The sequence below is a fragment of the Hemibagrus wyckioides genome, linkage group LG02 (genome assembly GCF_019097595.1).
Source record: "Hemibagrus wyckioides isolate EC202008001 linkage group LG02, SWU_Hwy_1.0, whole genome shotgun sequence".
Lineage (NCBI taxonomy): Eukaryota > Metazoa > Chordata > Actinopteri > Siluriformes > Bagridae > Hemibagrus > Hemibagrus wyckioides.
The window spans coordinates 6,413,330-6,437,980 of record NC_080711.1 but is presented as its reverse complement, the minus strand read 5'-3'; the positions used below and the strand labels follow the sequence as shown (position 1 = coordinate 6,437,980).

Genomic DNA, 24,651 nt, shown 5'->3' with positions numbered 1-24,651 from the left:
CCTATGACTGTGTGGCCACTTCCAGCTCCACCAACATTATTAAGTTTGGGGACGATACTGTGGTGGTGGGCCTGATCTCCAACAATGATGAGACGGCCTAGCTAGAGGAGATTGAAAACCTGGAGGCATGGTGCCAAGACATCAATCTCCTCCTGAACATCAGCAAGACTAAGGAGCTGATAGTGGAGAGGAATTACCAGCCCCTCACTATTAATGGGACCCCAGTGGAGAGAATGGACAGTTTCCAGTACCTATGTGTTCACATCACGCAGGACCTGTCATGATCCTGTCACATCAACACCCTGGTGAAGAAGGCCTGGCAGCGTTTTTACCATCTCAGACACCTAAAGGACTTTAAACTGCTCTCAAAGGTGCTAAAGACATTCTATACCTGCACCACTGAGAGCATCCTGACAGGAAGCATCACAGCCTGGTTTGGAAACAGCACCAAGCAGGACAGGCAAGATGAGCTAAGTGTACCATCCACATGGAGCTTCCTGACCTGGAGACTATATACAGCAAGCAGTGCTGGACCAAGGCCAGGAAGATAATGAAGGACCTCAGCCATCCCAACAATGGACTCTGTTGCAGTCAGGGAAATGTTTCCGCTCCTTGAAGGCAAACACAGAGAGAATGAGGAGGAGCTTGTTCCCGCAGGACATTTGGGCCCTCAACCAGAACACCTAGAACCTGGACTTTCTGTACTTTTTCTCTGGACTTCTTCACACATCACATTCTACCTCAGCAGATTGTTGCACACACATATAACTGCACTACTTTGCACCGTCACATTACCCCGACATTCCTGTTATAATCGGATATTCATGTTTATGTCTTTTATATCTTTATATTTATCTTATTATATATATATATATATATATATATATATATATATATATACATATACATATATATATATATATATGAAGTATTTTCTTTTATATATATATATATATATATATATATATACACTATATTGCCAAAAGTATTCGCTCACCTGCCTTGACTCGCATATGAACTTAAGTGACATCCCATTCCTAATCCATAGGGTTCAACATGACGTCGGTCCACCCTTTGCAGCTATAACAGCTTCAACTCTTCTGGGAAGGCTGTCCACAAGGTTTAGGAGTGTGTTTATGGGAATTTTTGACCATTCTTCCAGAGGCGCATTTGTGAGGTCACACACTGATGTTGGACGAGAAGGCCTGGCTCTCAGTCTCCGCTCTAATTCATCCCAAAGGTGTTCTATCGGGTTGAGGTCAGGACTCTGTGCAGGCCAGTCAAGTTCATCCACACCAGACTCTGTCATCCATGTCTTTATGGACCTTGCTTTGGTCACTGGTGCACAGTCATGTTGGAAGAGGAAGGGGCCAGCTCCAAACTGTTCCCACAAAGTTGGGAGCATGGAATTGTCCAAAATGTCTTGGTATGCTGAAGCATTCAGAGTTCCTTTCACTGGAACTAAGGGGCCAAGCCCAGCTCCTGAAAAACAACCCCACACCATAATCCCCCCTCCACCAAACTTTACACTTGGCACAATGCAGTCAGACAAGTACCGTTCTCCTGGCAACCGCCAAACCCAGACTCGTCCATCAGATTGCCAGATGGAGAAGCGCGATTCGTCCCTCCAGAGAACACGTCTCCACTGCTCTAGAGTCCAGTGGCGGCGTGCTTTACACCACTGCATCCGACGCTTTGCATTGCACTTGGTGATGTATGGCTTGGATGCAGCTGCTCGGCCATGGAAACCCATTCCATGAAGCTCTCTGCGCACTGTTCTTGAGCTAATCTGAAGGCCACATGAAGTTTGGAGGTCTGTAGCGATTGACTCTGCAGAAAGTTGGCGACCTCTTCGCACTATGCGCCTCAGCATCCGCTGACCCCGCTCCGTCAGTTTACGTGGCCTACCACTTCGTGGCTGAGTTGCTGTCGTTCCCAAACACTTCCACGTTCTTATAATACAGCTGACAGTTGACTGTGGAATTTTTAGGAGCGAGGAAATTTCACGACTGGATTTGTTGCACAGGTGGCATCCTATCACAGTTCCACGCTGGAATTCACTGAGCTCCTGAGAGCGACCCATTCTTTCACAAATGTTTGTAAAAACAGTCTGCATGCCTAGGTGCTTGATTTTATACACCTGTGGCCATGGAAGTGATTGGAACACCTGATTCTGATTATTTGGATGGGTGAGCGAATACTTTTGGCAATATAGTGTATATATATATATATATATATATATATATATATATATATATATATATATATATATATTCTATTATATATATTTCACCTAAATTCAAAATATAACTATTATTATTTAGAGTGTATATTTAAAGGAAATGACAACACATCAAAAATATGAATTAAGTAATTTATCATATTTTTAATATGTCTAATACTATGTTAGTTTTTATATTTCTATTTTCTACTTTAAATCTTTATTTTATCTATATCTTTCAGATGTGTACTGTGGAGTGGAATCTGGGTTGAGGCAGTCTGTAATTTCTTACATGATAAAGAGTCTCTCCATCGTGTGTAAATAAATCAGTACTGTAGTAAAGTCAGCCTGAGAGATTTGGACAGTAAAGGTCATGAGCTATTATCTTACACAGTCGAATTTGTGTTTATTTATTTATTTTTTTCTGGTTATTTATGTGTTATGACACCCATTGAATTTAAGATGGCCCCTGTCACTGAACTCTATAATCATGCAGTTTGTTCTGTACCTTTGAGCTACCTGAGAATAATTAATCTCCAGATGATCAAACCCTTCCTAAGGTCCAAAAGTGATGTAAGAGTAATGATGTCAGTCTGCTTTTTATATAAATGTTGTATTATGGCAAACCAGTAATGATCAAAAAGTGAGAGAGATTGTATAATAGATCCTGTTACTAACCTGTCACTGTTTTTAAAATAATGGTGAGGTGAAAGAAACGAAATGATTAGGATCTGCCAGATCCAGAGAAAAGCTTTTTTTCTTTCTTTCTTTCTTTTTTTTTTTAACTTATTTGGAGGTTATTTGGTGATTATGATAACCTTTCTGGTATTTGAGTGCTGTGTTTCACAAAGACATGATCAGAATGAATCATTTTGTCTCTCACATCACACATCTTCATGTCTTAGTTTTCTCCTTGATCTGACAAGCCTGATTTCAATTATGAACACGTTTGAGGGAAAAAGAGAAGATGCTGAACTGTTCTAGAAGCTGCAAGTGAGCACTGACCTCTGCTGTCCAAATCAACCACTATACTATCTTTACTATGATTATTGCTGAGCATCACATAATCCTAAAATGACCTTTTCATAAGAGCGGAAAACATTTTCTGGTGTCTGTTATTATAATATACGTGTTTGATTTAAACTAAACAATCGTTCTCACTCATGCACTCTCTCATTTTTATTGTATTGTATTAATAACTGAAAATTCCCATATCTGCATGTTTACAATTTTTTTCTTGCCTACATTAGTTAATATTTTTTTAATCAATTATTGCCTAAATCAAGATTGTTTAAGTAAAACATGAAGGCAGTGCAGAACAATGCCTAAATGTTTCCTAGCTGAATAGTAAACATGGACTATTGTAATAAGTTCATAAATGTGGACCACATACTATTTGATTTGGTAACTGCAGATATCGTATTCAAAACATATAAAATCATGAACCTAATAATTTTTTAAATTTATTATTTTTCCCTAAAGAATAATATTCAAGATTACACTGAAAAAAAATCAATTATGAATATTAAAAAACAAAAGGCAAATTTTCCCATGTAATATGAAATTTTATTAACAATAAATAGAGAAATAAAAGCACATATACACATCAGTAGTTACAGCACAAATCATTGTATCACCGTTTATAATGACCTCAAAGTTTGGTATGGCACAAAACCTAAATCTACAGTACAAAAACTAAATCTAATTTGGATCATACCACCAAGTATTATCACCCAAAACAGTTTCCTGTGAATAGCTTATATTTCAGTTAAAAGTCCACTTATTAAGTCCAGATCAGTTTTCAATCCACTTCTTCAGTAGTTGGTCCCTGGCCGTTTGCTCCTGAAGCGGCTCGTGCCTGAGCTCCACAGCCTCCAGCTGGCATCCCTCCCTGGTACAGCTTAGTGATGATGGGCTTGCAGACTTTCTCCAGTTCCTTCAGCTGATGTTCGTACTCCTCCTTTTCAGCCAGCTGGTTGTTCTCCAGCCAGGAAATGGCCTGGTTACAGCTCTCAATTACTTTCTTCTTGTCCTCTTCACTGATTTTGCCTTTCATGCTTTCATCTTCCACGCTGTTTTTCATGTTAAAGGCGTACGACTCCAGGGAGTTCTTGGCCGTGATCTTTTCTCTCTGAAGGTCGTCCTCTGCTTTGTACCTATCTGCTTCCTGCACCATCCTCTCAATCTCCTCCTTGCTCAGCCTGCCCTTGTCATTGGTGATGGTGATCTTATTCTCTTTGCCTGTGCTTTTGTCCACGGCGGACACGTTCAGAATGCCGTTGGCGTCGATGTCGAAGGTGACTTCGATCTGAGGAACTCCACGTGGAGCAGGCGGGATGCCAGTCAGATCAAACTTCCCCAGTAGGTTGTTGTCTTTGGTCATGGCTCTCTCACCTTCATACACCTGGATCAGAACCCCAGGCTGGTTGTCTGCGTACGTGCTGAAGATTTGCGTCTGCTTGGTGGGGATGGTGGTGTTGCGTTTGATGAGAGTGGTCATGACTCCTCCTGCTGTCTCAATGCCCAGGGACAGCGGCGCCACATCCAGTAGCAGCAAGTCCTGGACGTTTCCAGAGGTGTCACCCATAAGGATGGCAGCCTGAACTGCGGCACCATAAGCTACCGCCTCGTCTGGGTTGATGCTTTTGTTCAGTTCCCGGCCGTTAAAGAAGTCCTGCAGAAGTTTCTGGATCTTGGGGATTCTTGTAGAACCTCCAACCAGGACAATTTCATGGATCTGGGATTTGTCCATCTTGGCATCTCGCAGGGCCTTCTCCACCGGCTCTAGCGTACCTCTGAACAGGTCTGAACACAACTCTTCAAAGCGTGCTCTGGTGATGGAAGTGTAGAAGTCAGTGCCCTCATACAGGGAGTCAATTTCAATGCTGGCCTGAGAGCTGGAGGACAGGGTTCTCTTGGCTCTCTCACAGGCTGTATGCAGCCTCCTCAGGGCTCGCTTGTTCTGGCTGATGTCCTTCTTGTGCTTCCTCCTGAATTCCTCTACAAAGTGGTTGACCAGGCGGTTGTCAAAGTCTTCTCCGCCCAGGTGAGTGTCTCCCGCTGTGGCTTTGACTTCAAAGATGCCGTCTTCGATGGTAAGAATGGATACATCGAAGGTTCCGCCTCCCAGGTCAAAGATCAGGACATTGCGCTCTCGTTTCTTGCCTTTGTCCAGGCCGTAGGCGATGGCCGCGGCCGTGGGCTCGTTGATGATCCTCAGGACGTTCAGTCCGGCAATCACTCCAGCATCTTTAGTGGCTTGTCTCTGAGAGTCGTTGAAGTAGGCAGGAACAGTAATAACAGCATTTGTTACTTTCTGTCCAAGATAGGCCTCTGCGATTTCCTTCATTTTCACCAGGACCATGGAGGAGATCTCTTCTGGGTTAAAGGATTTCTTCTCCCCTTTGTACTCGACCTGAACTTTTGGCTTGCCTCCATCGCTGATCACCTGGAAAGGCCAGTGCTTCATGTCAGACTGTACCACCGGATCGTCGAACTTCCTGCCGATCAGCCGCTTGGCATCAAACACGGTGTTGCTAGGGTTCATGGCCACTTGGTTTTTCGCAGCATCTCCAATGAGCCTCTCTGTGTCTGTGAAGGCCACGTAGCTGGGTGTGGTTCTGTTTCCCTGGTCATTAGCAATGATCTCCACTTTTCCGTGCTGAAACACCCCCACACAGGAGTAGGTGGTGCCCAGGTCAATCCCAATAGCAATTCCTTTGGCTGAAGACATCTTGCTTGTTTTGTCAGATATCTGAAAATGTCACAAACAAACACAAAGGCACAGTTAGATCAAGTAGATTTTGAAATTTAAAAATATTTATGGTTATTTTAAACAAATAAACTTAAAAGTAATTACAATTTTTATTCTGTTGGTAATAAAATACATGAAATATCGTTTTGTATTTGTATACGTTTTATATATTAAGTTTATTTATAAGTCATAATAAAATCTCAGAATACAGTTTAATATGATTTTTCTGTCCAGTTACACAACAGCAATGAGTCCTTGAAAGTGATAATAAATCCTGCCATATCATGATAATCAAAATAGAGATAAAGTGTCGTACTTACAGTTATTAGGCTCCTGAAATATATGAAGATTGTGTGTTATCTCTTATTTATTCTGTCGCTTTGCTCCTCTTCGTTGCTGCAGCTCTCACTACTCGTACACTGCTGTTAGTGATACACGCTTCCAGTCTCTCTTTTATATTCACCAGCGGACTCACACATTCTCTTCTCGCGCTTTCTAGGCGCTTCTCCAAAGCGCTCGCGATTTCCGACCAATCAGACGTTACCCTGCTCACTAAACCCCGCCCACCTATGATTCAGGAACATACCATTCTGCCCAGATCAGAGGAGAGACTTCTAGACTGTTCGGGATCATTTCTCTTCTCCTCCACTACATTATCGACTAATCAGTTAAAAATATAATCTATTACAACATTCTTTATTTGCGTATAGAAATAAAAATAAAAAAAATAAAAAAGTCTCGTACAAAGTGTAGATGTGAAAGTGAATCATGGTGTTTTGGAAATATTCACTGTAATCTATAACATTTTTTAATTTATAACATTGAAAAAGATGACGAATAAAAAATAAATGAAAATAAAAAGTATAAACTAATATGCTCTATAAAATAACTCAAATAATTGTGTTATTAAATGCGTTTTAATTAGTAGTATAGTTTTTATCCTATCCAGAAGAGAAAAAAAACATTTTCTTTTAATTTTCCATAATCAGTCGTAATACCACTAAAATATTAATCTTCTATATAACACACGTTGTCGGTTTAATTATTTAATAGTGATCATATTTTGTACGAACAACTATACTCGTTCTATGTTTCCAAGACATCGTAATTTACTCTACGATCAATTTTTTTGATATTCCTGGCTATTTTAAGAAAGCCTCAATTCTCTACATTATATGTAAGAATTAGAGAGAGCGGTGTTTCATGTAGTGGAGGAAGAGAGAAATGATCCCGAACAGTCTAGAAGTCTCTCCTCTGATCTGGGCAGAATGGTATGTTCCTGAATCATAGGTGGGCGGGGTTTAGTCTGTAGGGTAACGTCTGATTGGTCGGAAATCGCGAGCGCTTTGGAGAAGCGCCTAGAAAGCGTGAGAAGAGAATGTGTGAGTCCGCTGGTGAATATAAAAGAGAGACTGGAAGCGTGTATCACTAACAGCAGTGTACGAGTAGTGAGAGCTGCAGCAACGAAGAGGAGCAAAGCGACAGAATAAATAAGACACACAATCTTCATATATTTCAGGAGCCTAATAACTGTAAGTACGATACTTTATCTCTATTTTGATTATCATGATATGGCAGGATTTATTATCACTTTCAAGGACTCATTGCTGTTGTGTAAATTATTAAAATGTATTCTGAGATCTTGTTATATCTTTACAAATACAAAACTATTTTTCATGTATTTAATTGTCAGTGGCAAAATAATTGAAATTATTTTTCAGTTAATAGCTTATTGGTTTAAGTTGATTATACATATTCAATTTTAAAAATCCACTTGACCTGATTTCTACTATTGTGTGTGTTTGTGACATTTTCAGCTATCTGACAAAACAAGCAAGATGTCTTCAGCCAAAGGAATCGCTATTGGGATTGACCTGGGCACCACCTACTCCTGTGTGGGGGTGTTTCAGCACGGAAAAGTGGAGATCATTGCTAATGACCAGGGAAACAGAACCACACCCAGCTACGTGGCCTTCACAGACACAGAGAGGCTCATTGGAGATGCTGCGAAAAACCAAGTGGCCATGAACCCCAGCAACACCGTGTTTGATGCCAAGCGGCTGATCGGCAGGAAGTTCGACGATCCGGTCGTACAGTCTGACATGAAGCACTGGCCTTTCCAGGTGACCAGCGATGGAGGCAAGCCGAAAGTTCAGGTCGAGTACAAAGGGGAGAAGAAATCCTTTAACCCTGAAGAGATCTCCTCCATGGTCCTGGTGAAAATGAAGGAAATCGCAGAGGCCTATCTTGGAGAGAGAGTAACAAATGCTGTTATTACTGTTCCTGCCTACTTCAACGACTCTCAGAGACAAGCCACTAAAGATGCTGGAGTGATTGCCGGACTGAACGTCCTGAGGATCATCAACGAGCCCACGGCCGCGGCCATCGCCTACGGCCTGGACAAAGGCAAGAAACGAGAGCGCAATGTCCTGATCTTTGACCTGGGAGGCGGAACCTTCGATGTGTCCATTCTTACCATAGAAGACGGCATCTTTGAAGTCAAAGCCACAGCGGGAGACACTCACCTGGGCGGAGAAGACTTTGACAACCGCCTGGTCAACCACTTTGTAGAGGAATTCAAAAGGAAGCACAAGAAGGACATCAGCCAGAACAAGCGAGCCCTGAGGAGGCTGCGTACAGCCTGTGAGAGAGCCAAGAGAACCCTGTCCTCCAGCTCTCAGGCCAGCATTGAAATTGACTCCCTGTATGAGGGCACTGACTTCTACACTTCCATCACCAGAGCACGCTTTGAAGAGTTGTGTTCAGACCTGTTCAGAGGTACGCTAGAGCCGGTGGAGAAGGCCCTGCGAGATGCCAAGATGGACAAATCCCAGATCCATGAAATTGTCCTGGTTGGAGGTTCTACAAGAATCCCCAAGATCCAGAAACTTCTGCAGGACTTCTTTAACGGCCGGGAACTGAACAAAAGCATCAACCCAGACGAGGCGGTAGCTTACGGTGCGGCGGTTCAGGCTGCCATCCTTATGGGTGACACCTCTGGAAACGTCCAGGACTTGCTGCTGCTGGACGTGGCTCCGCTGTCCCTGGGCATCGAGACAGCAGGAGGAGTCATGACCACTCTCATCAAACGCAATACCACCATCCCCACCAAGCAGACGCAAATCTTCAGCACGTACGCAGACAACCAGCCTGGGGTTCTGATCCAGGTGTATGAAGGTGAGAGAGCCATGACCAAAGACAACAACCTAATGGGGAAGTTTGTGCTTACTGGCATCCCGCCTGCTCCACGTGGAGTTCCTCAGATCGAAGTCACCTTCGACATCGACGCCAACGGCATTCTGAACGTGTCCGCCGTGGACAAAAGCACGGGCAAAGAGAACAAGATCACCATCACCAATGACAAGGGCAGGCTGAGCAAGGAGGAGATTGAGAGGATGGTGCAGGAAGCAGATAGGTACAAAGCAGAAGACGACCTTCAGAGAGAGAAGATCACGGCCAAGAACTCCCTGGAGTCGTACGCCTTTAACATGAAAAACAGCGTGGAAGATGAAAACATGAAAGACAAAATCAGTGAAGAGGACAAGAAGAAAGTAATTGAGAGCTGTAACCAGGCCATTTCCTGGCTGGAGAACAACCAGCTGGCTGAAAAGGAGGAGTACGAACATCAGCTGAAGGAACTGGAGAAAGTCTGCAAGCCCATCATCACTAAGCTGTACCAGGGAGGGATGCCAGCTGGAGGCTGTGGAGCTCAGGCACGAGCCGCTTCAGGAGCAAACGGCCAGGGGCCAACTATTGAAGAAGTGGATTAAAAACTGATCTGGACTTAAGTGGACTAATACCTGAAAAATAAGCTATTCACTGGAAATGTTTTGGGTGATAATCAATGTTAATAATTTACATGGCAATACAAAGATTAATGCTGTCTTCATGATGTGAAAGTAAGAGTAAAGTTTGCACTGTTCTTTTGTAAAATGGTTGGGTGTGAATCCTATATCTACTTTTATATATGTATATATTGTTATTAAAGTTTTATATTACATGGGGAAAAATGGGCTCCTCTTTTATTTACTACTCATTAACTGAGTTTTTTTATTAACATAATCTTAAGTACATTTCTTTTAGTATGTGAGACTAAAGAAATATAAAATACTTCTAGTGTTAAATACATGTACTACAGTTAAAATATTCTGAATACATTTGTGTCTCTGTATAACACTGGTGATGACATTAAATAATATGTCTGTGGGGGAAAGAATCAAATGTGCAGGTCTGGGATTTTTTCTTAATCTGATGCATAAGTCATTGCTACATTATTTGTTTAATAAAATAAAACACAAGTAGCTGACGTTTGTGTTGCAACTCATTAAAATTCAGTGTAGGATATTGTGATAGTGATTAGCACAATAATGACAGTGTGGTGCTTGATTTGGACAGCAGAGGTCAGTGCTCACCTCCATTTTCTAGCAGGGTTTAGTGTCTTATATTTCCCACTTCATGTATTGTGCATGTGTTAGAATTTAAACCAGTTTTGTTATATCAGGGAAAATAAAACAGTGCTGTGGGAGACAAAATGACCCATTCTGGCTAGTTCTGTCCCTGTTTCAATCAGGTGTTCATGCAAAAAGGTCAGCAAACAATCCTAAAGCCCAGAGAAAGACATAATGCAGATTATGAAGGCAGGCACCAAAATGCTTTATAGCTCTTTAAATAACCCCTTTAGATAACATCTGGTTTGTAAGAACACCCATACATAAATGAAAACTAACATGACATCATTACTCTCACATCACGTTTCACCCATAGGATGAATTTGATCATTTGCAGATCATACGCTCCCTGTCCCTTGCAGTCTGGTTAAATGACATTGTTAAAATGAGATTTTCTAAAGGAACTTGTAAAAATATAAAATGTATAAGTAACTATGATTATATTTTGAGGATATTACTCAATTATAACTGATCTGATGGATTTTACGTTTTAGCCTTTTATCCCTAAGCTCACTCAACTGACTTCTAGTGTTGATGGTAATTTCTCATTGTGTGTGAATTTATTTTTAAGTCTGTCACCTATTGTGTGTGTGTGTGTGTTTGTACTTGCTGTGTGGAATTATGGCTGTTTGAATATGCATTTTGTTGAAATTAATGTAATATAAACATACTCCAGAAGAACAGCAAATTTGTTCAGAAATTGAAGAGAAAAACACAGACTGGAGTATGTCTCTGGGACTGTTACCCACTTTTAAAATAAAGTAGTAAATGATGTGAATGTTCCGTTCATGTTTTGATGACTTTAGCTGTCACAAAGCCCTTTGTAATATGTGTTCTGCACAGTGGTATAGTTTTCTTACTTTAAAAAAAACCTAATAATAACAACCACAAGTAGTAATAAAACCTTTACATTTTCTCTATGATTTGGCACATAATGATAACACTAATTTAAGAATCATTTATTCAAGTTACTTAGAAACTGAATTCGCTTGTCATAATAATTTCACATGAAGTATTTTTATTTTTTATCATTTAAATTACATGATATGAAGGAAGAAGAGCCTTTAATTGTTGTTTCTAATGAGCGGTTAAAAGCCATGTTAATTGTGTGCTTGACCAATTATTAAGGCCAGTGGTGTGATCTTAACTTTAGGGAATGTTATAACAGATGAATGAATGAATTTAACTGTGCAAGAAAATATCTAATAGCATTTCCTGTCAAACTTTCTCAGGTCGACTTTAATAAACTGATGATTAACTTATACACAGAGATTCGCTTCATCACCAGTTTATTTCTATTCTATTTCTACTTTGTTCCCTATTTTTGACAATTTGATGAAAGCCTCAATTCTCTACATTATATGTAAGAATTAGAGAGAGCGGTGTTTCATGTAGTGGAGGAAGAGAGAAATAATCCCGAACAGTCTAGAAGTCTCTCCTCTGATCTGGGCAGAATGGTATGTTCCTGAATCATAGGTGGGCGGGGTTTAGTCAGTAGGGTAACGTCTGATTGGTCGGAAATCGCGAGCGCTTTGGAGAAGCGCCTAGAAAGCGCGAGAAGAGAATGTGTGAGTCCGCTGGTGAATATAAAAGAGAGACTGGAAGCGTGTATCACTAACAGCAGTGTACGAGTAGTGAGAGCTGCAGCAACGAAGAGGAGCAAAGCGACAGAATAAATAAGAGATAACACACAATCTTCATATATTTCAGGAGCCTAATAACTGTAAGTACGATACTTTATCTCTATTTTGATTATCATGATATGGCAGGATTTATTATCACTTTCAAGGACTCATTGCTGTTGTGTAACTGGACAGAAAAATCATATTAAACTGTATTCTGAGATTTATTATGACTTATAAATAAACTTAATATATAAAACGTATACAAATACAAAACGATATTTCATGTATTTTATTACCAGTAGAATAAAAATTGTAATTACTTTTAAGTTTATTGGTTTAAATTAACCATAAATATTTTTAAATTTCAAAATCTACTTGATCTAACTGTGCCTTTGTGTTTGTTTGTGACATTTTCAGATATCTGACAAAACAAGCAAGATGTCTTCAGCCAAAGGAATTGCTATTGGGATTGACCTGGGCACCACCTACTCCTGTGTGGGGGTGTTTCAGCACGGAAAAGTGGAGATCATTGCTAATGACCAGGGAAACAGAACCACACCCAGCTACGTGGCCTTCACAGACACAGAGAGGCTCATTGGAGATGCTGCGAAAAACCAAGTGGCCATGAACCCCAGCAACACCGTGTTTGATGCCAAGCGGCTGATCGGCAGGAAGTTCGACGATCCGGTGGTACAGTCTGACATGAAGCACTGGCCTTTCCAGGTGACCAGCGATGGAGGCAAGCCAAAAGTTCAGGTCGAGTACAAAGGGGAGAAGAAATCCTTTAACCCAGAAGAGATCTCCTCCATGGTCCTGGTGAAAATGAAGGAAATCGCAGAGGCCTATCTCGGACAGAAAGTAACAAATGCTGTTATTACTGTTCCTGCCTACTTCAACGACTCTCAGAGACAAGCCACTAAAGATGCTGGAGTGATTGCCGGACTGAACGTCCTGAGGATCATCAACGAGCCCACGGCCGCGGCCATCGCCTACGGCCTGGACAAAGGCAAGAAAGGAGAGCGCAATGTCCTGATCTTCGACCTGGGAGGCGGAACCTTCGATGTGTCCATTCTTACCATAGAAGACGGCATCTTTGAAGTCAAAGCCACAGCGGGAGACACTCACCTGGGCGGAGAAGACTTTGACAACCGCCTGGTCAACCACTTTGTAGAGGAATTCAAAAGGAAGCACAAGAAGGACATCAGCCAGAACAAGCGAGCCCTGAGGAGGCTGCATACAGCCTGTGAGAGAGCCAAGAGAACCCTGTCCTCCAGCTCTCAGGCCAGCATTGAAATTGACTCCCTGTATGAGGGCACTGACTTCTACACTTCCATCACCAGAGCACGCTTTGAAGAGTTGTGTTCAGACCTGTTCAGAGGTACGCTAGAGCCGGTGGAGAAGGCCCTGCGAGATGCCAAGATGGACAAATCCCAGATCCATGAAATTGTCCTGGTTGGAGGTTCTACAAGAATCCCCAAGATCCAGAAACTTCTGCAGGACTTCTTTAACGGCCGGGAACTGAACAAAAGCATCAACCCAGACGAGGCGGTAGCTTATGGTGCCGCGGTCCAGGCTGCCATCCTTATGGGTGACACCTCTGGAAACGTCCAGGACTTGCTGCTGCTGGACGTGGCTCCGCTGTCCCTGGGCATCGAGACAGCAGGAGGAGTCATGACCACTCTCATCAAACGCAATACCACCATCCCCACCAAGCAGACGCAAATCTTCAGCACGTACGCAGACAACCAGCCTGGGGTTCTGATCCAGGTGTATGAAGGTGAGAGAGCCATGACCAAAGACAACAACCTAATGGGGAAGTTTGTGCTTACTGGCATCCCGCCTGCTCCACGTGGAGTTCCTCAGATCGAAGTCACCTTCGACATCGACGCCAACGGCATTCTGAACGTGTCCGCCGTGGACAAAAGCACGGGCAAAGAGAACAAGATCACCATCACCAATGACAAGGGCAGGCTGAGCAAGGAGGAGATTGAGAGGATGGTGCAGGAAGCAGATAGGTACAAAGCAGAGGACGACCTTCAGAGAGAGAAGATCACGGCCAAGAACTCCCTGGAGTCGTACGCCTTTAACATGAAAAACAGCGTGGAAGATGAAAACATGAAAGGCAAAATCAGTGAAGAGGACAAGAAGAAAGTAATTGAGAAGTGTAACCAGGCCATTTCCTGGCTGGAGAACAACCAGCTGGCCGAAAAGGAGGAGTACGAACATCAGCTGAAGGAACTGGAGAAAGTCTGCAAGCCCATCATCACTAAGCTGTACCAGGGAGGGATGCCAGCTGGAGGCTGTGGAGCTCAGGCACGAGCCGCTTCAGGAGCAAACGGCCAGGGGCCAACTATTGAAGAAGTGGATTAAAAACTGATCTGGACTTAAGTGGACTAATTAACTGAAAAATAAGCTATTCACTGGAAATGTGTGATAATACTTGGTGGTATGATCCAAATTAGATTTAGTTTTTGTACTGTACATTTAGATTTAATACTGTACTTTGAGGTCCTTAGAAACAGTGATACAATGATGGTGTTGTAAATAATGATGTGTATATATGCATTTGTTTCTCTATTTAATGCTAATAAAATTTTATATTACATGGGAAAAGTTGCCTTTTGTTGTTTTAATATTCATAATTGATTTTTTTTCAGTGTAATCTTGAATACTTTTCTTTATGGAAAACCAAAAAATGTATTTTTTAAAAATGATTAGGTTCAAGATGTAAAATGTTTTGAATACGATATCTGCAGTTAGCACATCAAATAGTATGTGGTCCACATTTATGAACTTATTACAATAGTCCATGTTTACTATTTAGCTAGAAAGCATTTAGGAATTGTCCTGCACAACCTTATTTTCTTTATGTTTTACTTGATCAATCCTGATTTAGGCAATTATTGATTAACAATATTAACTAATGTAGGCAGGAAAAAAGTTGTAAACTTGCAGACTTAGGAATTTTCAGTCATTATTACAATCTAATAAAAATGAGAGAGTGCATGAGTGAGAACGATTGTTTAGTTTAAATCAAACACGTATATTATAATAACATAGACACCAGAAAATGATTTCCGCTCTTATGAAAAGGTCATTTTAGGATTATGTGATGCTCAGCAATAAACACAGTAAATAGAGTATGGTGATTGATTTGGACAGCAGAGGTCAGTATTCACATGCAGTTTCTAGACCAGCTCAGCATCTTCTCTATTTCCCACAAACATGTTCATAATCAAAATCAGGCATATCAGATCAGGGAAAACCATTAAAGCTAAAGCTGTGTGATGTTGTGAGACAAAACAATCCATTCTGATCATTTCTGTCTTAGAAATAGAGTTCTGAACATATAAACTAAAGTCAATGAGGTGTTCCTGTGTAACACAGCACTCATAAAATACCAGAAAGGTTATCATAAACATTGCTGATTACAAATGTAACCTCCAAGTAAGTAAAAAAGCTTTTCTCTGGATCTGGCAGATCCTAATCATTACATTTCTCTCAGTACCACCTATTTTAAAAACAGTGACAGATTAGTAACAGGATCTATTATACAATCTCTCTCACTTTTTGATCATTTCTGGTTTGCCATAATACAACATTTATATAAAAAGCAGACTGACATCATTACTCTTACATCACTTTTGGACCTTAGGAAGGGTTTGATCATCTGGAGATTAATTATTCTCAGGTAGCTCAAGGTACAGAACAAACTACATGATTATAGAGTTCAGTGACAGGGGCCATCTTAAATTCAATGGGTGTCATAACACAAATAACTGGAAGAAAATAAATAAATAAACACTACTTCGACTGTGTAAGATAATAGCTCATGACGTTTAGTGTCTAAATCTTTCAGGCTGACTTTACCACAGTACTAATTTATTGACACAGACTCTGATAGAGACTCTTTATCACCAAATGCAGTCATTTTGTACTGTTCCTCATGTACGTGTGATGAGGGCAGATTATTAGCGATATTTACTTTCACATTATCCCCTAATATTGTATAGAAATATAGATGAGCTACAGAGAGCTCCTGATATTAGGATATGATTTCAGTAGTGTTCATATTTCATTAAATAGTGTTTACATTTATTGTAGCAACTAGAATCGCTTTATGATAACGAAACATCGTCATACTCTCACTAATCTACTTTTTCCCCTAATTTAATTCTAATTTGCTCATTTTAAGAAAGGCTCAATTCTCTACATTATATGTAAGAATTAGAGAGAGCGGTGTTTCATGTAGTGGAGGAAGAGAGAAATAATCCCGAACAGTCTAGAAGTCTCTCCTCTGTTCTGGGCAGAATGGTATGTTCCTGAATCATAGGTGGGCGGGGTTTAGTCAGTAGGGTAACGTCTGATTGGTCGGAAATCGCGAGCGCTTTGGAGAAGCGCCTAGAAAGCGTGAGAAGAGAATGTGTGAGTCCGCTGGTGAATATAAAAGAGAGACTGGAAGCGTGTATCACTAACAGCAGTGTACGAGTAGTGAGAGCTGCAGCAACGAAGAGGAGCAAAGCGACAGAATAAATAAGAGATAACACACAATCTTCATATATTTCAGGAGCCTAATAACTGTAAGTACGATACTTTATCTCTATTTTGATTATCATGATATGGCAGGATTTATTATCACTTTCAAGGACTCATTGCTGTTGTGTAACTGGACAGAAAAATCATATTAAACTGTATTCTGAGATTTTATTATGACTTATAAATAAACTTAATATATAAAACGTATACAAATACAAAACGATATTTCATGTATTTTATTACCAGTAGAATAAAAATTGTAATTACTTTTAAGTTTATTGGTTTAAATTAACCATAAATATTTTTAAATTTCAAAATCTACTTGATCTAACTGTGCCTTTGTGTTTGTTTGTGACATTTTCAGATATCTGACAAAACAAGCAAGATGTCTTCAGCCAAAGGAATTGCTATTGGGATTGACCTGGGCACCACCTACTCCTGTGTGGGGGTGTTTCAGCACGGAAAAGTGGAGATCATTGCTAATGACCAGGGAAACAGAACCACACCCAGCTACGTGGCCTTCACAGACACAGAGAGGCTCATTGGAGATGCTGCGAAAAACCAAGTGGCCATGAACCCCAGCAACACGGTGTTTGATGCCAAGCGGCTAATCGGCAGGAAGTTCGACGATCCGGTGGTACAGTCTGACATGAAGCACTGGCCTTTCCAGGTGACCAGCGACGGAGGCAAGCCAAAAGTTCAGGTCGAGTACAAAGGGGAGAAGAAATCCTTTAACCCAGAAGAGATCTCCTCCATGGTCCTGGTGAAAATGAAGGAAATCGCAGAGGCCTATCTCGGACAGAAAGTAACAAATGCTGTTATTACTGTTCCTGCCTACTTCAACGACTCTCAGAGACAAGCCACTAAAGATGCTGGAGTGATTGCCGGACTGAACGTCCTGAGGATCATCAACGAGCCCACGGCCGCGGCCATCGCCTACGGCCTGGACAAAGGCAAGAAAGGAGAGCGCAATGTCCTGATCTTCGACCTGGGAGGCGGAACCTTCGATGTGTCCATTCTTACCATAGAAGACGGGATCTTTGAAGTCAAAGCCACAGCGGGAGACACTCACCTGGGCGGAGAAGACTTTGACAACCGCCTGGTCAACCAGTTTGTAGAGGAATTCAAAAGGAAGCACAAGAAGGACATCAGCCAGAACAAGCGAGCCCTGAGGAGGCTGCATACAGCCTGTGAGAGAGCCAAGAGAACCCTGTCCTCCAGCTCTCAGGCCAGCATTGAAATTGACTCCCTGTATGAGGGCACTGACTTCTACACTTCCATCACCAGAGCACGCTTTGAAGAGTTGTGTTCAGACCTGTTCAGAGGTACGCTAGAGCCGGTGGAGAAGGCCCTGCGAGATGCCAAGATGGACAAATCCCAGATCCATGAAATTGTCCTGGTTGGAGGTTCTACAAGAATCCCCAAGATCCAGAAACTTCTGCAGGACTTCTTTAACGGCCGGGAACTGAACAAAAGCATCAACCCAGACGAGGCGGTAGCTTATGGTGCCGCGGTCCAGGCTGCCATCCTTATGGGTGACACCTCTGGAAACGTCCAGGACTTGCTGCTGCTGGACGTGGCTCCACTCTCCCTGGGCATCGAGACAGCCGGAGGAGTCATGACCACTCTCATCAAACGCAACACCACCATCCCTACCAAGCAGACGCAAATCTTCAGCACGTACGCAGACAACCAGCCTGGGGTTCTGATCCAGGTGTATGAAGGTGAGAGAGCCATGACCAAAGACAACAACCTATTGGGGAAGTTTGAGCTTACTGGCATCCCGCCTGCTCCCCGTGGAGTCCCTCAGATCGAAGTCACCTTCGACATCGACGCCAACGGCATTCTGAACGTGTCCGCCGTGGACAAAAGCACGGGCAAAGAGAATAAGATCACCATCACCAATGACAAGGGCAGGCTGAGCAAGGAGGAGATTGAGAGGATGGTGCAGGAAGCAGATAGGTACAAAGCAGAGGACGACCTTCAGAGAGAGAAGATCACGGCCAAGAACTCCCTGGAGTCGTACGCCTTTAACATGAAAAACAGCGTGGAAGATGAAAGCATGAAAGACAAAATCAGTGAAGAGGATAAGAAGAAAATAATTGAGAGCTGTAACCAGGCCATTTCCTGGCTGGAGAACAACCAGCTGGCTGAAAAGGAGGAGTACGAACATCAGCTGAAGGAACTGGAGAAAGTCTGCAACCCTATCATCACTAAGCTGTACCAGGGAGGGATGCCAGCTGGAAGCTGTGGAGCTCAGGCACGAGCCGCTTCAGGAACAAACGGCCAGGGACCAACTATTGAAGAAGTGGATTAAAAACTGATCTGGACTTAATAAGTGGACTAATAACTGAAAAATAAGCTGTTCACTGGAAATGTATTGGCTGATAATACTTGGTGGTATGATCCAAATTAGATTTAGTTTTTGTACTGTACCAAACTTCGAGCTAATTATACGTGGTGATACAAACGTTTGTAGTGTAAATACTTGTGTATATGCGCATTTCTTTCTCTACTGTTAATAAATTTTCATATTACACTGGAAAATTGCCTTTTGTTATTTTAATGTTCATAATTCAAGAATTTTTAAATGTAACCCTAAAAATATTTTATATATATTTTCATTTTTCAAACAGTGGCAGATTAGTGATCTGCTCCTCAGTACTACTAGGAGAAAACTTTCATCAATGATAATAAAGAAACTTCCTTGTTTTATTTGTATCAGTACTTGTGTGCAATTTTCTTGCTTAAGTTACTCATTCACTCTGTAATATACAGTCTGTAATGTCCTTCATTTGGGTGAATGGGGTTCACAGTTTAAATAATTTACAGATGTGTCATTATGTAAGCAAGTTCTTCAGGGTTTTAATCATTTTTACCAGATTGCTGTTACCAAAATGTTTATGTGAACTCCAATATCATTATTTTTTAACTGATGTATAGACTGTTTCTTTACAAGTCACTCAAGATTTAGAATAAAGTCCCATATTGCCTTGAGTAAATTATAGATTATCATACTGATAATGTTTCTAAAATCTTTACAACTCAATTCAAAAATTGGATCTATACCATATTGCCAAAAGTTTGGGGACGTCTGCTTTTACATGCACATGAAAGTAATATGGAGTTGGGCCGCCTTTTACAGCTATAACAGCTTTAACTCTTCTGGGAAGGCTTTCCACAAGGTTTAGGAGTGTGTTTATGGAAATTTTTGACCATTCCTCTAGAAGTGCATTTGTGAGGTCAGACACTCATGTTGGACGAGAAGGCCTGGCTCACAACCTCCGCACTAATTCATCCCGAAGGTGTTCTTTCAGTTTGAGGTCAGGACTCTGTGCAGGACAGTCAAGTTCCTCCACACCAATCTCATTCATGTCTTTATGGACCTTGCTTTGTGCACTGGTGTGTAGTCATGTTGGAACAGGAAGGGGTTCATCCCCAAACTGTTCCCACAAAGTTGGGAGGATGAAATTGTCCAAAATGTCTTGGTATGCTGAAGCATTAAGAGTTCCTTTCACTGGAACTAAGGGTTCAAGCCTGGCCCCTGAATTCAATGGTTTGGCAGGGTGTCCCAAAACCTTTGCCAACATAGTGTATTATATAGTCTATCGCTTTGACAGTTTTTGTTTGCAAACATACATCATTTAAATGAAACCCAGACTGAAATTAATCTCATAACATAACTTTTGGATCATAGGAAGAGTTTGATAATCTTATCATATGCTTTAAGTAAAGTCAGTGTTCTCAATTCATTAAAAGCGATAATATTATACAGGAGCAACAATAATCGCTTTATGTTTCCGAAACCTCATTTTTCACTCTCCAATCTTTTTTTCTTCATTTTGTCAATTTTAAGAAAGCCTCATTTTTCTATTTCATATCTAAGAATTAGAGAGAGTGGTGTTTCATGTAGAGGAGGAAGAGAGAAATGACACTGCACAGTCTAGAAGTCTCTCCTCTGCTCTGGGCAGAATGGTATGTTCCTGGTGGGCGGGGTCTAGTCAGCTCGAGAACTTCTGATTGGTCGGTTTTGCATGCGCTTTGGAGAAGCGCCTAGAAAGAGTATAAAGAGAATGTGTGAGTCTGCTGGTGAATATAAAAGAGACTGGAAGCTCGTGTAGCAACAAACATCTTTCTACGAGTAGTGAGAGCTGCAGCAACGAAGAGGAGCAAAGCGACAGAATTAATAAGAGATAACACACAATCTTCATATATTTCAGGAGCCTAATAACAGTAAGTACGATACTTTATTTCCATTTTGACTGTCGTCATATTACAGGATTTATAATCACTTCTAAGGACACGTATTGTTATGGTGTAACTGTAAAGTAGAATCATATTAAAATGTATTCTGAGATTTTATTATAACTTTACGAAATGATCTTTTGTGCATTTTAATCCTAGTAAAATAATAATTTAAATTATTGGTTTAAACTGATTGAACATATTAAAATTTAAAAATCCACTTGACCTGATTTCTACTATGGTGTTTGTTTGTGACATTTTCAGATATCTGACTAAACAAGCAAGATGTCTTCAGCCAAAGGAATTGCTATTGGGATTGACCTGGGCACCACCTACTCCTGTGTGGGGGTGTTTCAGCACGGAAAAGTGGAGATCATTGCTAATGACCAGGGAAACAGAACCACACCCAGCTACGTGGCCTTCACAGACACAGAGAGGCTCATTGGAGATGCTGCGAAAAACCAAGTGGCCATGAACCCCAGCAACACGGTGTTTGATGCCAAGCGGCTGATCGGCAGGAGGTTTGACGATCCAGTCGTACAGTCTGACATGAAGCACTGGCCTTTCCAGGTGACCAGCGATGGAGGCAAGCCGAAAGTTCAGGTCGAGTACAAAGGGGAGAAGAAATCCTTTAACCCTGAAGAGATCTCCTCCATGGTCCTGGTGAAAATGAAGGAAATCGCAGAGGCCTATCTTGGAGAGAGAGTAACAAATGCTGTTATTACTGTTCCTGCCTACTTCAACGACTCTCAGAGACAAGCCACTAAAGATGCTGGAGTGATTGCCGGACTGAACGTCCTGAGGATCATCAACGAGCCCACGGCCGCGGCCATCGCCTACGGCCTGGACAAAGGCAAGAAAGGAGAGCGCAATGTCCTGATCTTTGACCTGGGAGGCGGAACCTTCGATGTGTCCATTCTTACCATCGAAGACGGCATCTTTGAAGTCAAAGCCACAGCGGGAGACACTCACCTGGGCGGAGAAGACTTTGACAACCGCCTGGTCAACCACTTTGTGGAGGAATTCAGGAGGAAGCACAAGAAGGACATCAGCCAGAACAAGCGAGCCCTGAGGAGGCTGCATACAGCCTGTGAGAGAGCCAAGAGAACCCTGTCCTCCAGCTCTCAGGCCAGCATTGAAATTGACTCCCTGTATGAGGGCACTGACTTCTACACTTCCATCACCAGAGCACGCTTTAAAGAGTTGTGTTCAGACCTGTTCAGAGGTACGCTAGAGCCGGTGGAGAAGGCCCTGCGAGATGCCAAGGTGGACAAATCCCAGATCCATGAAATTGTCCTGGTTGGAGGTTCTACAAGAATCCCCAAGATCCAGAAACTTCTGCAGGACTTCTTTAACGGCCGGGAACTGAACAAAAGCATCAACCCAGACGAGGCGGTAGCTTACGGTGCCGCGGTTCAAGCTGCCATCCTTATGGGTGACACCTCTGGAAATGTCCAGGACTTGCTGCTGCTGGATGTGGCTCCACTCTCCCTGGGCATTGAGACAGCAGGAGGAGTCATGACCACTCTCATCAAACGCAACACCACCATCCCCACCAAGCAGATGCAAATCTTCAGCACTTACACAGACAACCAGCCTGGGGTTCTGATCCAGGTGTATGAAGGTGAGAGAGCCATGACCAAAGACAACAACCTACTGGGGAAGTTTGATCTGACTGGCATCCCGCCTGCTCCACGTGGAGTTCCTCAGATCGAAGTCACCTTCGACATAGACGCCAACGGCATTCTGAACGTGTCCGCCGTGGACAAAAGCACAGGCAAAGAGAATAAGATCACCATCACCAATGACAAGGGCAGGCTGAGCAAGGAGGAGATTGAGAGGATGGTGCAGGAAGCAGATAGGTACAAAGCAGAAGACGACCTTCAGAGAGAGAAGATCACGGCCAAGAACTCCCTGGAGTCGTACGCCTTTAACATGAAAAACAGCGTGGAAGATGAAAGCATGAAAGGCAAAATCAGTGAAGAGGACAAGAAAAAAGTAATTGAGAAGTGTAACCAGGCCATTTCCTGGCTGGAGAACAACCAGCTGGCCGAAAAGGAGGAGTACGAACATCAGCTGAAGGAACTGGAGAATGTCTGCAAGCCCATCATCACTAAGCTGTACCAGGGAGGGATGCCAGCTGGAGGCTGTGGAGCTCAGGCACCATCTGGTTCAGATGCCCAGGGACCGACTATTGAAGAAGTGGATTAATGAAATAAGATCAAATTAACTTCACAGCTGAAGCATTCTTTTGGTCTTTCTAAGCACTTTCTGGTTTGGCATCTTTTTTAGTAAATTTGCAACATGTTAAAACTCTTGTTAATTTGCACATGAGAGGTCGGTCTCTTGTAACTGTAGTAATTAACTTTTAAACAAATGTAAATATTGGTTTGAATGCAATTTAGAAGTTTATTTTTTTTACTCTGGATAATTGAAGACAGGCCATATAATGACCCAATGCAGATACTGACCACCATTCACCAGCAGAGGTCAGGATTTGTCTGAATTGGGAAAAAGTTGTCATCTTGGAGTCAACAATAAAATGCAGACTGTTGAAGTGTCAATACCTGTGTTTTTTTATTATCATAGGCATACCATCTAAGAAGAAAGGTGGCCCAAACTGTAGTCCTGGGCAAACCTATTTTATTTTATTTTAACTACCATGTGTAATAATGATCACATTCTTGGGTTTATAGACCACCATGCTCTCCTCAGTCTGTTCTAGCATGTGATTTTCGCCAACACACTCTGTGTGTAAATGAGAAAGATGTGAGGTCATCTTCACCAGCTTTAGCCAAACATTGTGTAAGTCCACTGACACTAATCAGTTGGTTTCTTCCTGCAGAATGCACATGCACAAGAGGGACATTTATTAATAGCTTTATTACCAAATCGCTGAAGACATACTGCTACTGAACGTCATATTAAACAGTTACGAAACATTTTTTTTTATTCTGTCTGCATTTTGAGCTGACTGGGCAGGTGTCAGATAGTGAGGGAGAAGAACAGAAATCAGGTTTAAGAGTGGACTTTTTATTTAAAAACAAGAACAATGCTAGCAAAGTTAGAGCTTAGTTTCCTTGAATAAGTATACATGTTGGGGCTTTTTAAATTCTTTTCCATCATATCTTAACTGTAAATTACTGTAACTCTATGGGATGATTTGTTTTTGAGTGCACAGTAACGATGATCCAGTTGTTGCTCATGTACAATAAGTGACCCTTCAAGAATCAGGTGTATAAAGGACCCCTAGGGACTTCTACGGTGTCTGTCTGATATGTAGAGGCTGCGACAAGAAGCTCTTGGTTCTATGCAAGTATGTGAAGTATGAACTGTAAAGTATATCCTCTCTGTCCTCTCTTCATTTCCCCCCTTAAGAAATGTCTCCCTGTGTCTAAAGTTGTTTTAACACGAGTGGCCTTCTCTTCCCGGAATGCCAAGCCTGAAATAAAATCCCAGAAAAACATGTCAGTGAAAACAAAACTCAAGTCACGGGCACAGAACAATAAACGTGGCTAGCACCTCCTATCGGCTTGTGAACTGGAGTAAAGTGTATTCATCCATGCATGCATTTATGACATGGACAAATGATCCATCCTGAACAGGTGGTCCTTCTGTATCTAACAACACATGCATACATAAGCTTTGGCCTCTAATTATTATTAGAAAATTAGTTAGGATGTATATATACATGGTGTAATTGTATACGCATAACCAAACACAAAATGTTCCCTCTGGGCTGCGGATCGCATCAAGTGTTATCTTAACAACGTCATGCAAAGTGGAGCACAGGTGTATATCCATCCTCTGCACATCAGCATA

The 24,651-nt window shown here is 41.9% G+C and overlaps 4 protein-coding genes across 4 annotated transcripts; 3 read left to right on the top strand and 1 right to left on the bottom strand.

The window, feature by feature from the left end:
• Positions 1-3,792: 3,792 nt before the first annotated feature.
• LOC131366902 (heat shock 70 kDa protein) lies at positions 3,793-6,467 on the bottom strand. The gene is made up of 2 exons (XM_058411902.1): positions 6,296-6,467; positions 3,793-5,975 (listed from the first exon to the last, which is right to left on the bottom strand). The coding sequence occupies exon 2, from the start codon at positions 5,952-5,954 to the stop codon at positions 4,023-4,025; it is 1,932 nt and encodes a 643-aa protein (XP_058267885.1). The 5' UTR covers positions 5,955-5,975; positions 6,296-6,467; the 3' UTR covers positions 3,793-4,022.
• Positions 6,468-7,348: 881 nt separating this feature from the next.
• LOC131366904 (heat shock 70 kDa protein-like) lies at positions 7,349-10,771 on the top strand. The gene is made up of 2 exons (XM_058411916.1): positions 7,349-7,507; positions 7,793-10,771. Exon 2 carries the CDS (start codon positions 7,814-7,816, stop codon positions 9,743-9,745), a length of 1,932 nt encoding a protein of 643 aa, XP_058267899.1. The 5' UTR covers positions 7,349-7,507; positions 7,793-7,813; the 3' UTR covers positions 9,746-10,771.
• A 1,215-nt stretch (positions 10,772-11,986) lies between these two features.
• On the top strand, positions 11,987-14,642 carry LOC131342632 (heat shock 70 kDa protein-like). Its single transcript, XM_058373738.1, has 2 exons — positions 11,987-12,146; positions 12,466-14,642. Exon 2 carries the CDS (start codon positions 12,487-12,489, stop codon positions 14,416-14,418), a length of 1,932 nt encoding a protein of 643 aa, XP_058229721.1. The 5' UTR covers positions 11,987-12,146; positions 12,466-12,486; the 3' UTR covers positions 14,419-14,642.
• A 1,803-nt stretch (positions 14,643-16,445) lies between these two features.
• On the top strand, positions 16,446-23,376 carry LOC131370001 (chaperone protein DnaK-like). The gene is given in 5 exon segments (XM_058416978.1): positions 16,446-16,628; positions 16,949-18,898; positions 21,106-22,453; positions 22,456-22,504; positions 22,506-23,376. Coding segments are annotated over 4 exon segments (3,861 nt in total). The 5' UTR covers positions 16,446-16,628; positions 16,949-16,969; the 3' UTR covers positions 23,041-23,376.
• The last annotated feature ends 1,275 nt before the right edge of the window (positions 23,377-24,651 follow it).